This window comes from Polypterus senegalus, chromosome 9, assembly GCF_016835505.1.
Source record: "Polypterus senegalus isolate Bchr_013 chromosome 9, ASM1683550v1, whole genome shotgun sequence".
Taxonomy (NCBI): domain Eukaryota; kingdom Metazoa; phylum Chordata; class Cladistia; order Polypteriformes; family Polypteridae; genus Polypterus; species Polypterus senegalus.
In genome coordinates this window covers 70,396,140-70,412,084 of record NC_053162.1, presented here as the reverse complement: position 1 = coordinate 70,412,084, position 15,945 = coordinate 70,396,140, and the positions used below count along the sequence as shown (strand labels likewise).

Below are 15,945 nucleotides of genomic sequence, written 5' to 3'. Positions count from 1 at the left end.
GTAAATGTGTCACACACCAGTAAAAATAATTCTCTTTATGCCCCTCATTTGAAATAACATGGAGGAGTACAGTGTGTGGTTTTTAAAAATGCGTCATTATGCATATTTTCCACTTAAACACAAAATAAAACACACCACCATGCATGTTACTGGGTCCCCTCTCCTGTTACCTAGCAACTGCAATTTCCTGCTTTTTGATTCCTGCAAAAGATTAATTATATGCATTCTTTAGGGGCTGTGGAGCTTTAAGTTTGTTTGCTGTCTTTGATGCAACTTTAGGATTGCAATCATGAAGACTGCGATCATAATTGGTGAAGTGGTGATTGTAATACCATGTATGTACCATGCTCTACACATGAAGGGAAATGAGGTCAGTGATTTTTTTTTCCTTCACTAGAAATCTTTATTTCTAAATGAAAGGCAGATACACGCACAATTAAGGCATGTAAATGTTTCCAGACAGGAGTAAACATCTTTCTTCTTGTGTCAATGGCACAAATTTTTCTGGAAGTGAAATGCAATTTGTTTTGCAAATGTTTTTTGCAAAGAGAAAACACAGTTTGGCTTCAAATTACAATTCAAATCATTTCACTCATCACTAGTTCTTTCCCACATCATAACATTCTATAAATTGCTTGTTTACTATACTATTAAAAACTCTGACCCATGTGGCAACTTCAGAACAAGAGACCCAAGCAAAGGAACCTTTATAATTTTTTGATATTCCTCCACCCATAACTTATGGGTAGATGGTGGACACTTAACAGGAATCTACTCTGGAAGAATCATTAGTCAAGGAGTGTATTCACATATACTCACACATACTTGAGCAATTCAGAATCAATGTTAAGTCTTTGATATGCACAGTGCCATACTGAAAGCCACTTAACTAGAGACTAAACTGATTGCTAACTGCAAAGAGATGACAATACATTAAATGTGTCATTACTGTATATCACACAGTGAAAAAGTAATAATGATAATCCATAACTTCCATGGTAGGCCATTATTCTACTTGGTGTCCACATATTGAGATAACTATACATGGGGTAGTAACTGTACTTGTCATGTATTATAATACCAACAAACCAAAACACATCCTACCACAAGATACATATCGAAATGTAGAACTCATCATACCTGGATGGGGTATGGTAAACAAAAAAAAAGTATGGTTGTATTTGAGCTACAAAACATTGACACTGAATATATAAAATATAAAATATACTAGCAGAATACCCGCGCTTTGCAGCGAAGTAGTGTGTTAAAGAAGTTATGAAAAAGAAAAGGAAAAATTTTTAAAATAACGTAATATGATTGCTAATGTAATTGTTTTGTCATTGATATGAGTGTTGTTGTCATATCTATATATATATATATATATATATATATATATATATATAAAGTCATTCCCGAATATATAAAGTCAAAACTTGAATATATAAAGTCAGCGTCGGTATATATAAAGTCAAACTTGTTTCTGAATATATTGTTTCTGACTTTATATAATCAAGTTTTGACTTTATATATTCAGGAATGACTTCATATAGTTAAATTTAGTCATCATTGCATAACGTTTTATTTACCATAGAAATTTAAAGACTAAATTCAATTTCCATTCCTAACAAAGATATTTCTGGCGACTAAATAGAACCGACTTATATCCAAATTCGAGCTATTGAGCGGTCGCCTGCCTGCCTAAATAAGTCACCCGCTCTTACTTTTTACCGTTCATTTAATCATGGCTAGTGGCGGAAAAATTATAAAATGGAAGGAGGATTACACTGAGTATGGCTTTACCAAAACAATTATTGATGGCGAATCGATTATTCATAAAGCTTCAATTGGTGATCTGTTTTTCTGTGTTAACCTCATATTTTTTCATACTTCTTCTCAAACCAAGGGGGTGCGAGGGTAAAATGAATTCAGGAAGCGCTGATCAATGTAATCGGTGTACCAGGAAATCATGCATTGACAGAAGTTCCCCTTTGCTTGTAATGCAAAGTGTGATTAAATGCGTGATTTTTTAACGCGTTATGGAGCACATGCATTGAAGCTTCTCAGCTGTACTTGTGCTAAGAAAAAGAAACATTTTAAAAATAACGTAACACGATTGTCAATGTAACCTTTTGTAAGTAGAGCCTGGAGGATTCAGTGTGGAGAAACTGTAGAGACAGCGTGTGTATTAACTTGTGGATTTTTCTGTAAGTATTTGGTGGCAGCGTCACAAACTCGCTTCCGTAACACTGCGTTAGCTGCAGAGCTCAGCTCAGAGCGAAATGAGGTGAATGGGAGGGGAGATGATGACGTGACTCCCCCACCCGCCTTAACTGTCAATCCCCCACAAACACAGTCTCTCAGAATTTGCATAAGCACAGCCCTTCACCTGCAATTTTAACTTGTTACAAAGTGATCAAAACTCTTGTTTATATCCTGCGTCCTCTCATTAAACTTGTATCCCACATTACCCGTGGGCATGACAAATGCCAGCGGCAGCCTGTCTATGAACTTAATTTAAACTTTAGGTTTATACTGCGCTTTGTTTCCGAAGTAGCAGCACTCATGAATATGGTTGTATATGTCACTCGGTCGTTTCTTATTGTTTCGCTGCCTTCTCAATTATATAATGCATGTTTTCTTCAGCGCTTTTTGGAGCTCTTCCTGATTTTCTACGTACTGCGTTGACAGTCAGTTCACATGATTACGTGGGAGGCGTGATGATGTCACACGAAACTCCGCCCCCCATGGCTTTCGAGCTCAACTCCATTACAGTATATGCAGAAAAATAGCTTCCAGTTATGACCATTACGCATAGAATTTCGAAATGAAACCTGCCCAACTTTTGTAAGGAAGCTGTAAGGAATGAGCCTGCCAAATTTCAGCCTTCTACCTACACGGGAACTTGGAAAATTAGTGATGAGTCAGTGAGTGAGTTAGTGAGTCAGTCAGTCAGTCAGTGAGGGCTTTGCCTTTTATTAGTATAGATTACCCAGCTATTTTAATCAGACATTTGGTACCACAATTGAAAGCTTGATTACTGTCCAGATCACTTTTAAATTCTGAGCCTAGGTTTTGTTAATTTAGAATTGGTCGAGTTTTGCTGAGTTTTACTAATTGTTGGGTGGTACAGTGGCTCCTTCATAACTCCAGAGTCATGGGTTTTAATCCTAGCTGAGACACTCTCTTTATGGAGTTTGCACTTTCTCTTCAGGTCTGTCTGTGTGTGTGTGTTTTTTTAATCCTAAATTAGGTTAATCAGTAACTCGATAGTGACTCAAGAGTGTGTGGGTGTGTACTAAAGGGGCTGGTGCCTTACTCACAGATAACTCCTGCCGTGCAACAGGTTTTGACCCTGAACTAGATTATGCAGGTTCAGGAATTGGTGGAATAGTTACTGTGTCATCAGAAATGTCCTTGTATTATCTGGTCATTAGCAAGGAAAACTGGGGTATAACACTGTAGCTTAGGAAAACAGCTCAGGATGTCCTAACTTTGCCGATGTACTTCTCCTCTCTGACTTGCATCTGTATCACTTGCAGTGAATCTCTTATGGTAATTCTCTTTCGTTATGTTAAATTAATGTTCAGTTATCTGTTATAATTTTTGTATGGGTTACATTTTATTGGCAATATCCATTGATGTTCAATAGAAATAAACTTTTTTTTCCTTTAGACATCTCTACAATGTCATTTACATTCTTAGCATTTAACTCACTATTGTCTATATACATATGAGAGACAAAGGAAGAAGATAAAAACCATGTGGGCTAAACTAAGTGCTTCTTACTTTGGAGAGACTCCTTTACTTCTGTACTATTCAAAACAATCAGTTCACAAAGTCAACTCTTGTCCAGTTCCAGACCGACTGTGCTACTGTCCTATAGTTCTCACCCATTTCCCAACATTTCAAGAAGCTTCTGTATTGATGAAACATATTTAAGGTTGTATTTAAGTTGCTTGAAAAGGTTCAGCACCTCCTAACAGTATTACTCCCAGTATCAGGAGAATTCCTTTCTTTCCCTGCCCCATTCATTCACTTAAAAAAATATCCTATCTTGGGTGGATGTCAGCACTGCCTGGAAACATTTTTGTTTCCCATAAATCTTTCTAAAATCGTTCTGCTTCCATCAGTATTTTCATAAAGCCAGTCCAGAGGATTTATCCTGACGCATGCCCAAAACTTGAGCAAGCTGATGTAACTGAAAAAATGAATTAGTTGAAAACTGCTGCTGAAAAAAATAATGCATCATTCAGAAACATATTAGACGTATACTGGGGAAAACCTCAGCTGCCTACCTATCAAAAATGTCTTGCTCTCAATAACTTTTGTAAATTAAAAAAAAATAATAATAATAACTATGTGGTTTGCTCAAGGTTCACCTTACCTTTGTGATGCTAGTGTTTGTCAATTTGGCACAAGCAGTTAGATCAAGCTCTTGAAGGCCTCGTAGGGCAAGAAGGGAGGCACCTTCCTGCTCTTTAAACATCTCCAGGTCATTTTCAGTTACCAAACGAGGCTTTTCATCAAATATGAGTTTAGGAGGAGTGAAGAAACCCATGTTACCAAAATTACGGCTAAATTTTGGACCTCCGTCGTTCTAGAAAACAAGAGTAGGATGAGTTAATAATTAGAAGTCAAAAAAAAAAAAAAAAGAAGAAGTCAACACTTACTAATGGTAGTTTGCAATAGCATATACAGCAGTATGATTTTGGGTAACTACAACCAAAGTTTCTGACAGATATTAGTTTAAATTCAAAAAAATTCAAGAGTTTTAGAAGTTGCTAGTTTTGTAAATGCATATATATATATTTGTACATTCTATTAATACCATCACAGAGTCCCTAGGAGCCAGGAATTATCCCAGCAGCATTAGGTGTAAGACATAGACCAACCTAGTATGGGATATATTCCACTGCAGGAAACTCTCATACTCTGCTTGGGCAATTAAGCTTTACCCATTGGTCTAAGACACCCAGCTTTAAGATATGGTGTAATAATTATAGTTGTGAGGCAACAATTCTAAACACTGTGTTGTTGCCCCCATTTTGATAATTTTTAAATAAATATATGACTGTGGTCTCATAAACATACATTTACATTTATTCATTTACCAAAGAAACTTACAAATGAAGTCACAATGACCAAGTCAACATCAGTTAGGGATCTGTTCTGAAACAAGTGTTACAAAACTAGGTTACAAAAATTTCCCACAACAAATGACAAATGCTCTAGAACTTAAAAGTAAGCAAACATTAAGCAAATTAAAGCACAAGACAAATTAACCATACCTTAACTACAAAAAGAACCTAGCTTTACAAAAACCTCTCATAAAGAGACAAATGAACTTAAAAGGTGTTATTCATAACATAATGTCAAAACCACTTTATGCAGTACATGGTCATTAAGGGGGCAGAGCCCGTATGATTCATTCAGCAGCAACCTAAGATCCGGTACCAAACCTGGAAAAGAGTTTCAGTCCAAAATGAGACAAACACATACATGCATACACTATTATTTAGTCATCAGTCAATCCAACTGAAAGTAGTTAGACCATGGGAAGAAAATAAATTAAACTCACAGAAAACATGTAGTCTCCGCTGAAGAGATTCCATGCAGGAAATGGTCTGGGGGTCTATGTGTGACAAAGTACCAATGTTTGTTGCTGCACTGGCTTACCTAACAGAAATGTCAGTTATGTAAAATATCTTTCAAGTTTAGTTTAATTTCACACTAGGGGGCTTTGCCCCCTGCTCGCTTCATTCAACCACCCCAACTGGGGCACGCTACGTACCGGCCACTTGTGAAGGGCGAGGGGGGTGGGTTGAACGCACCCCATGGAGATGTCGATCAGATCAGCTGCTGGCTTGATGCTGCTGCTGCCAAACTACATGTTCTGCTTGTCGCGCTGCACGTCAATCATTTGAAAGCCTGTACAGCAGCTGTCCTTTTGTCTCACTGCCTTTTCTTGCGGGACATTAAAGTGTCTTTGAGAAAATCACGTATCGTCTCCTTCCAAGATTTTTTTTTTTTTTATAATAGAGAGATTTAAAATACAAACAATTGGTGTTTCCATTGAAAAGTACTCTTGGAAGAAACATTTTACAACTGGGAATACAAAATGGGTTTTCATAAAACTGACTAATTATATAAACAAACAGAATAATGTTTACTCACCTTTTCTTTGTCTGGGTCACATTCCTCAGTGGGCTCCACCATTCCTAAAAGACCCCAATCAGTTAGTTCTTTACACCATCCCATGCGCAGAACAGCTAAGCCTGGCAAGTAACTGGCGATGGCACGAACACTCAGATCCGTCAAGTATAAACAAGATGTAAGGTCTAGAACCCTTAGTGTTGGGCCAACCAGCTGGACCAATGAGAACAGTGTGATATCCTTTCAGACACAGCAGAAAAAAAAAGGATATAGGTAGAAATCAGATTCATTTAACAGGCCAAACAATTCTGAGGCTGGGTTTTGTTCCAGCTATCTATTTTTACTTTAATAACTGGTGTATTTATTATACACAAACCTGTCATAAATAAAATGACTGCATCTTTAATATTAAGGACAAACTTTGCAGAGATATGCAACCTGTCACCACACTCCTAGGTTATCATCATTGAGTATTACGATATGCTATCAGCCTTCTCTGAGGCACAATGATTACACTCAGGTACATACAAATTATATGTTGGTGGCAAAGTTTGAATTTGAAAAAGGAAGACACAAATTTCCATTGACTATATTGCATAAGCTTATCTGAAATATAAGTTGTGTGACAGGATATGAAATAAAAAGTTATTTGGTTTTCTAACCCTTGAAAATTTTAGTCTACAGCATCCTCTGAAAGTATGTGGATAAGTTAATCATATCATACATGCATTTTAAGACATGAATCCAAAAATGTGCCTAATTACAATCCTATATTATCATACAAGTCTTACTGTATAGAATTCTGTTAACAATTCTAGGCATTTTATTTACTTCTGTATAAATGTGCCTTCACTCAGAAAACCTACCTTGATCATAGCACAGCAACTGAAATTAAGGGAGATGAGTTTAGCACCACATTCTGGAGATGACAGGCCTTTCACCAGCTCACTACCAGTGATATGGTTACATTCTGACACATCTAAAGTGTGAAAGCTCTTTCTCTGCACAAGATCAGCAAGTCCATTGTCTGTAATTCTCCAATTCTTTTGAAGCTTTAGAGATTGAAGATCCTTTAGTGTGGCAGATATGTTTAGCACACTTTTACTAGACAGTTCTGTACAGACACTGAGATCCAAGCTTTTAAGTTGAGGCTGGAGTTTACAAAGATTAACAATTGCCTGATCTGTAAGATCCTTACAGCCTTGAAGAATTATCTCATCTAGACATAAGCCCTTCACCTGTACCAGAGATTTTAGAGCTTCAGGTGTGATACCAGTCCAGCTTAGATTGAGCTCTTTAATGGTGGAAGCTTGTTTAACAAGAAATCTTTGGATGTTCTTCAAAGACAGTATAGCAGTAGAGTTACAGCTAGACTCAGATCCACGATAAGGATCGAACTCAAAAGTAATGTGGCAGCCAGCTAGACAAAGTTTCCTTAGCTTGGGGGTGCATTCTGTGATCCGGTTAAAAGTTAGATCAGAAAGGTATCGCAAATTTGATAAGTTCAGCTCCTGCAGATTAACCAAAACAGACATGACAGCGTGCTTGTTTTCCGGCTTGGACAACAATGTGCCTGACATAAAAAGGCTGTCTGAGCCACTGAGGTCCAAGCTGCGAAGGACAGAAAAATGCGGAAGCACTGCTAAGAAGGAGAACTCAGTGATAGTGCTGTCCCTCAGAGACAAGCTTTCAAGTTGAGATCCAAGACAAACTGCCACTTGCTTAAGAACAGCTTTGGAAAGAGAGGAGCCATCAAGGTGACTGATATCAATCCCATAACAGGGACGTCTTCCCAGACCACTAATTACATCCAAAAGGGTAGAAGAGGCAGGAAACTTGTAAGTAACTTTTTTCTGCAAAACAAGAATAACAAAGGAAAACTCTTATGAATAGAAAACTTGGCACACAAAAGTTATTGGCAAACTAAATGAAAGGCTCTAGTGCATTCTTTGCATTGCATTTTTGTTAAAAAGCATCCTCATGTTCCTCCTCCTATTCTTCACAATTATGGTCCCTTATTCTTGACAACTACAGCAATGATGTTCTCACCAGTGAAGAAAAGAAAAACAGAAGCTGTAAAATCAATAGAAATCCAAACATGAAATACACAAGCATTCATGTGTGCTTAGTTAATTTGATTTAGTATGTTCACATGTCCAATAAGATGAAGGTTGAGCTGGGCACACATTGTGGGACAAAGACATATTTTTCCTTGATTTACCCCTCTGTTCCACAAATCAAACAAATCACATGTTATTAAAGTGCACCTTGCAGAGTTTAATTTAAGGGTGTTTACATACATTTCGTTCACACAATGTAGAAATAACAACACTTTTTATACAGGGACATCCCCAAACCTTCTACAGAGAACACACTGATAGACGCAAACAACTAGTTAACCACCACAACAGGATGGCCAGATTACAGTTTGCAAAAAAGTACTTAAGTAAAGAGCAAGCAGAATTCTGGAAAAAGCTCTTGTGACAGACAAGACAAAGATGAACCTGTATCAGAGTGATGGTAAGAGCCAAGTGTGGAGACAAAATGGAACTGCCCAAGATCCAAAGCATACCACCTTATCCGTTATTTAAAGTATGCGCTAAATAACTCAGGCTGTTACCATCAACACAGCAGTAAAGCATACTGAAAATAAAATGAGGCAAGAGACTGGAATCTTGAAATTAGTTTACAAGGCGTGCTCTCCTCTCAGATACTTGTGGTAATAGTATAACTTGGGGAGAAAATTATTTTCTCACATTCCTACAACATATTTTTTGACGGACTACCAAAAATAAGGGCAGGAAGAATTTAAATTGTTTTCCTGGTTGGGAAGATGTTGGGAGCATACAGTGCGTTGCCGCACCCACTACACGACAAACCACCAAGATTAGGACCCGAGTACAGCCGTGCAATGGGTTACACCTCAGCATCACACTGTCTAGTCTCTACATTTTCACTCATTCACACTGGTACATGAGAGGGCATCTTCAGAAGTATACGGTTCTGGAAAGCGTTTTAAAAAGTCTCAATTTTTGTGGGTTAAAAACACCAGCATAATGAAGTGAAAGGTGGAAATGGAGATTAATGTCTGTGTTTTTCAATGAAAATAATGGTAGTATGGACGTAGCCTCAGAGTGAGATGATTTAGAATTGCAACTGAAGCCCATTGTAAGTACTGCATTTGTTAAGATAACTTTTTCCAGGTATAGACATAGACTCAAGGCACACTAGCTTCAAATTAAATCTTGGAGTCAATAATAATTCCCATAATACTTTAAGCATTAATGACATCTACAAATGTACAATAAAAAAAAAAATAATAACGCAAGCATTAAATGTACAATATAGTGAAGGTGTACAAGCATCCTGGACTGGTAAATAAAACTTTTACATAAAGTATTGCATCTTGTAGTAAAATTGAGGTAACTACAAGAATAACAAATTATTAAGTTATTACCTGAAACTGGTAGTCCTGAGAAGCAAAGTACCATTTCTTGCAGACTAGTGATGCCTCCTTTCTATCAGACATTTGAAGGTAACTGAGAATGTGTGTTATAACCTATAAGAAAAAAAGGTATATATCTGGCATTATAACAGACAGTCATAACTGAACAAGAAATTGCAGCAAAAAAATAAATATAGAATGGTGATAAGAAAAATTAACTTATTACTTTACAGAAAAACTGCGGACTTTGAATATTAGCCGTGGCGCTGTCTGTGAAATCTGCATATTCTCTTTGTGGTTTTCCCCTCAGGTAATCCACCTTTCTTCTTACATTACAAACATTAGTGTGTTAGGGTTACCTGATAACTCTAAACTGGTCCAGCATGACTGTGTCCATAAGTGTGTGCTTAAATGGACTGATATACCAGTCCACAGTTGGTTTTCACCAGTGCTTCCAGGACAGGCTCTGGCTATGTGTGAATGTATTCTATACGTGGGTTAGCATATGAAAAGATTTATGATAGACTGGTTGGATTTGTATTCTTCGGCTACCAGATATCTAGGTTGTTAAAGAAACTGTTTTAGTTCAATCATATAACAATACTAGGGGGCTCTGCCCCCTGCTTGGTTCGCTTGCAAACTCCCGAGTTTGTTTAACCAGATCATTACAACGCAATGTATAACTGCCCATGAGTGAATATCGTTTCTCTCTAATAAATAAGCCAACTTTTTCAATTGTTTGTCCCTGTGATTATTAATTGTAATAGTAAAAGCTATTCTCACGGGAAACTGTAAATGTTTTAATATGAATGGCATATCAAGATCTCCTTTTATGTCTAATGTTATTCGCGGAAAATGTACTATATTACCTTTCTTGTTGCCTGTTAAAATTTTACATGTTAGAATTGTTGGATCAATTTTTAATGCAACTAATCTTGTCCCATTGCATAGTCCATAACTCATACATAAATTACGCAATAACATTACAGTACATCCTTCTTTCAACAGTAATTCAGCTGGTGGGAGACTGGACGGTTTAAATGCTTGTAGATATTCTACGGGATATTGTAAATTGATGTTTTCATCTTCCACACTATCACCACTAACTGCTTCAGCATAGTCTATTTATACACATTTAATCAATTTGCCGTGTAACCGATCGACAAAATTCGCGTTAATTTGTTTGACTTCATCGTTTCTCGCTGCTCTTTCCCTTATTTCACCAAGTAATAATTTCTGTTTTTTAGCGCTAAAGCGATCTTTACTATCTTTTTTTTTGATACTTTCAAATTTTACAACTTTCATATTCTTTAACTTGCTCTTAATATGTATTGCTCCAATGTTTTTTGAGCCTTTCGAATTCCACTGCTTTCATAATCTCTAACCTGCTCTGCTTGTGTATCGTGTCAACATTTTTGAACGTCTTTATGAAGTTCTACTTTGTCTTTTACTCTGTCTTTTATTTCTGACCCTGATTGGACCTGCAAGGTTTTCAATTCCACTTGGTCTAGGTTGATTATTACTTTCCTTATTTTCTGAATTTGCACATAGATTATTATTGTTGTTTTTTGCATTCTTTTCTCTCCAATGCTATCTGGGTTTCTTTTCGATGCGCTGCTTTTTCTTCTTCGCTTAGTCGTTGATGTGTCATCTAGAACGTTTAAAATTATTGTCCTGATAAAATTTATAAGAGCTGAGAGCACAGGAAGTGTGTCTGACAAAACCATTCATACAACTGAGAGGTTAGATGACCATGGTCTTATTTGAAAATGGTTGTAAGTAGGGCGTGACTTGAAAGAATCTAATGGCAAAAGCCCTGTCTCACGAGACTTATTTCTGAAGGTTGTAAGTGAAGGATGACGTGACTTGAAATAATCTCATATTTAAAGTCTCTGCCTCGCGGGACTTCATTCCAAGAAGTCTCTTCAAAAAGTCACATCTCGTGCCAAGATTTATTTTATTATAATAGAGATATATATACATCCTTAAATCTAAATAAACAAATTCAGGCTCATGTGGAACCACAGCAAATTCCAACAGAATTAAACAGGCACCAGTCCGTTGCAGGGCTAGGTTAATAAAATGGTTTTATAAATTACTGTGTTTTCATTTTCTATGTTCATGCTGAAGATAACATATGCCTGTAATCATTTTAACATACAGTGGTGTGAAAAACTATTTGCCCCCTTCCTGATTTCTTATTCGCATGTTTGTCACACAAAATGTTTCTGATCATCAAACACAATTAACCATTAGTCAAATATAACACAAGTAAACACAAAATGCAGTTTTTAAATGATGGTTTTATTATTTAGGGAGAAAAAATCCAAACCTACATGGCCCTGTGTGAAAAAGTAATTGCCCCCTGAACCTAATAACTGGTTGGGCCACCAGTGCGTTTGCGATAACTTGCAATGAGTCTTTTACAGCGCTCTGGAGGAATTTTGGCCCACTCATCTTTGCAGAATTGTTGTAATTAAGCTTTATTTGAGGGTTTTCTAGCATGAACCGCCTTTTTAAGGTCATGCCATAGCATCTCAATTGGATTCAGGTCAGGACTTTGACTAGGCCACTCCAAAGTCTTCATTTTGTTTTTCTTCAGCCATTCAGAGGTGGATTTGCTGGTGTGTTTTGGGTCATTGTCCTGTTGCAGCACCCAAGATCGCTTCAGCTTGAGTTGACGAACAGATGGCCGGACATTCTCCTTCAGGATTTTTTGGTAGACAGTAGAATTCATGGTTCCGTCTATCACAGCAAGCCTTCCAGGTCCTGAAGCAGCAAAACCACCCCAGACCATCACACTACCACCACCATATTTTACTGTTGGTATGATGTTCTTTTCTGAAATGCTGTGTTCCTTTTACGCCAGATGTAACGGACATTTGCCTTCCAAAAAGTTCAACTTTTGTCTCATCAGTCCACAAGGTATTTTCTCAAAAGTCTTGGCAATCATTGACATGTTTCTTAGCAAAATTGAGACGAGCCCTAATGTTCTTTTTGCTTAACAGTGGTTTGCGTCTTGGAAATCTGCCATGCAGGCCGTTTTTGCCCAGTCTCCTTCTTATGGTGGAGTCGTGAACACTGACCTTAATTGAGGCAATTGAGGCCTGCAGTTCCTTAGACGTTGTCCTGGGGTCTTTTGTGACCTCTCGGATGAGTCGTCTCTGCGCTCTTGGGGTAATTTTGGTCGGCCGGCCACTCCTGGGAAGGTTCACCACTGTTCCATGTTTTTGCCATTTGTGGATAATGGCTCTCACTGTGGTTCGCTGGAGTCCCAAAGCTTTAGAAATGGCTTTATAACCTTTACCAGACTGATAGATCTCAATTACTTCTGTTCTCATTTGTTCTTGAATTTCTTTGGATCTTGGCATGATGTCTAGCTTTTGAGGTGCTTTTGGTCTACTTCTCTGTGTCAGGCAGCTCCTATTTAAGTGATTTCTTGATTGAAACAGCTGTGGCAGTAATCAGGCCTGGGGTGGCTACAGAAATTGAACTCAGGTGTGATACACCACAGTTAGGTTATTTTTTAACAAGGGGGTAATTACTTTTTCACACAGGGCCATGTAGATTTGGATTTTTTTTTCTCCCTAAATAATAAAAACCATAATTTAAAAACTGCATTTTGTGTTTACTTGTGTTATATTTGACTAATGGTTAAATGTGTTTGATGATCAGAAACATTTTGTGTGACAAACATGCAAAAGAATAAGAAATCAGGAAGGAACTATCAGGAAATAGTTTTTCACACCACTGTAGATTGGGTTAAATGCCTGAACCTGTTAGGTCATCTAATCAGACTGACATGTGAAGTGAGCAGCTACAGAGCTCTTAACATATCAGAGTAATTTTTATTTTATTATACAGTAAATCTTTCTTTCTCTGATACTTTTGTTTATTGGGTTATGAAGAAAGTACACCAGTGAATTTCAAAATGAAGGAAAATAATGTATACCTAGACCTTCAACTACATGCACATACACAGAGACACGTGTAAGCTTTTCCTATTACAATACCCACTTCTTTTTGACCAGACTTTAAGTAATAAATAAAACCATTACAACACATATCAATTACAATATGAGAGTACAGGGAAATAAAAGTAACAAGAGCAAATTTTCAACATAAATACAATTTAAAATTCACAGTAAAAAAGAAAGATCTTTACAAGATCAGATCAAACTCCAAAATCACTCAAAGGAATCGCCCAACTTGAGGCAGTCCTGCGATGCAAAAACCCTCTCAAAACATTGACATTAAAATGAACCTACATATTCTGAGGTTATTCTGAACTCTGTAAAAATTAGGATATTGCCATTTTTTAAAATAGCAGCACTGCCCCAGTCTGGATATACTGTATGTAATTTATTACGTCTAAAAATACTGCAGACATCAGACTGAAGTTAACAAGGCATTGCCCGAGTCGTTCGCCATGTTTTACTAAGGCTCAAAGTTTTCAAAAATAAAAGCAGCAACTGTACACCTTCCTAAACAAACCCACCTAATTGTTGTTTTATTCCAAAATACCATAGATTAACATATATTATTACTATATGTTTCATTCTTGTGTTTGTAGAGGCCTATCCCAGTAATGGCCACTGTAAAGTGAACTCAATATGACAAGAAGTTTTTTGGACTTCTAATACCTTATTGCCTCGATCATTTACTTGATTAGCCCACCCCAGCATGACTTCATTCAAAGGATACACACATTCTAAAGAGACAGTTAATTACCAGATATATTTGAGATTTGACAAGAAAACTAGACAACCTGAAGAAAAACTCACAGTACATGTGGAAAATGAGCAAAGTCAAGTCAGACAAGGCAATCAGCCAAGATGGGCGTATGTCATGCTCAGATCTCTCCAGTGGCTCCCTGTAGCCGTACGCATCAAGGGTCAAAGCATTGATGGTTGCATAAGTAGTAGCCATTGGCTCAGCACCTACTTATTTGGAAGCCCTCATAAGGTCCTATGCACTTTCATCGCACCCTCAGGTCTGCTAATGAGCAGTACCTGGCGATACCACCTCCATAAAGCATCAAATATCAACCATAACTAGAGGAATGAGCTGCCCACATTCATGATTTTGATACTAGGCTCTTTTTGTAGTTAACCAGTCGTGTGCATTAATTGGTTGGTTTAATGGTTGCTTATTTATTAAGTGTAAAGCATTGTTTCAACACAGACCCGTAATCAATGTTGATTTAATTATCTTGACCACATTTGTAAGTCAACTTGAATAAAAGCATCTGCTAAATAAATAGATGTAAGTACAGACTGATCCCATTTTTAATGGACTTTTAGCTCTGAATCGTGTTTTTTTTTTTTTCAAATGTTTTACTGCTTGCATTTTTCTTAGATTTTTAGTGCTGTTTATTTGGAAACCCTCCTCTCCACCATTTTATGTGTATATACGTTTTTCAATTTCTGAACAATTACTAAAATACTGAAGGCATCCAAATGTGTTTAATGATAATCTGCTACTGTGTTATCTCCCTAATGATGCCAGGTGCATTCCTCCAGATTGTGTGTATAACGTTAACCATGGCTGCCGTGGAAAATTCAGTGTTTTTTTTGGAGACAGGACTAGGATTCTCCATTCTCCAATATGGGAGAAGATTGTCAAGATAACATTTTACACCATTAAACAGGTGTGGTGCTCAGCTGACTGACCTGACCAAGATTTGTTACAGGCTGCTTTAGACACAGTAGGAGGCTGGGCATTCAATTAAGTGACTTGACATTTGAGGTTTAACTTTTATAATCACAACTTGTACATGTAGTAGCAAATGTGAAAACATCTGTAAGTTATTTATGTTCTTTAGTGTAACAACAAAAGCCACAGTCAACTTCAAAAATATTTCCATAAAAATTACAAACTGTAATGTACATGCTTAGTTAATACTTGAAAAAGAGTAAATATGCTAATGAGCTTGACAGATCTGTTATATGTCACATTCAGGATTGTCTCTGGGTTCCAATTCTGAGCCCATGTGTTGCCTGTGTGGAATCTGTTTATTCCTTTCCTCTGAGTACATCAGTTAAAGCTGAGGCAAAAATGTCTGTTCTGTTAACAGCAGCAACAGGTACATAATTTGTTAAGTGGCTAAAATGAAAACCAGCAGTCAAAGTGGCCCCCCAGGACTGGAGTTTAATAAGTTGGTTATGAGAAACAGATGGATGAGTGGAGGGATGTTCTGAGAGAATACCGCATGTGCTCTTGAAATAAATAACATGCCCATTCAACTGTGGAGCTCTCTTTAAAATTCAGCTAGCTTTACTATTCAGTAGTGCATTCTTATGGCAAGTGTTTAACTGTGTCTAACATGCCACGGACAATCCGTGACA

At 37.2% G+C, this 15,945-nt stretch overlaps 2 protein-coding genes across 7 annotated transcripts in view; one reads left to right on the top strand and one right to left on the bottom strand.

Annotated features, from left to right (window-relative positions):
- LOC120535398 (cyclic nucleotide-gated cation channel beta-1-like) overlaps nucleotides 1-15,945 on the top strand; it is a 109,058-nt gene that overhangs the window by 17,948 nt on the left and 75,165 nt on the right. The window contains exon 1 of one of the 3 annotated variants that reach the window (XM_039763220.1): nucleotides 249-370. The exons of the other annotated variants lie outside the window; for them this stretch is intronic. The gene's annotated coding sequence lies outside the window, so the exon portion shown is untranslated. Of the gene's footprint in view, nucleotides 1-248; nucleotides 371-15,945 lie in introns of those variants that run through there. 3 annotated transcript variants of the gene reach the window in all.
- The window catches only part of lrrc29 (leucine rich repeat containing 29), a 102,250-nt gene that overhangs the window by 85,655 nt on the left and 650 nt on the right, over nucleotides 1-15,945 (bottom strand). For all 4 annotated transcript variants that reach the window (XM_039763226.1, XM_039763224.1, XM_039763225.1 and 1 more), the window contains exons 2-5: nucleotides 9,611-9,712; nucleotides 7,020-8,006; nucleotides 6,175-6,393; nucleotides 4,385-4,597 (exon numbers count right to left, since the gene is read on the bottom strand). In XM_039763226.1, the coding sequence (XP_039619160.1) occupies nucleotides 4,385-4,597; nucleotides 6,175-6,393; nucleotides 7,020-8,006; nucleotides 9,611-9,712 (1,521 nt within the window). The remainder of the gene's footprint in view (nucleotides 1-4,384; nucleotides 4,598-6,174; nucleotides 6,394-7,019; nucleotides 8,007-9,610; nucleotides 9,713-15,945) is intronic.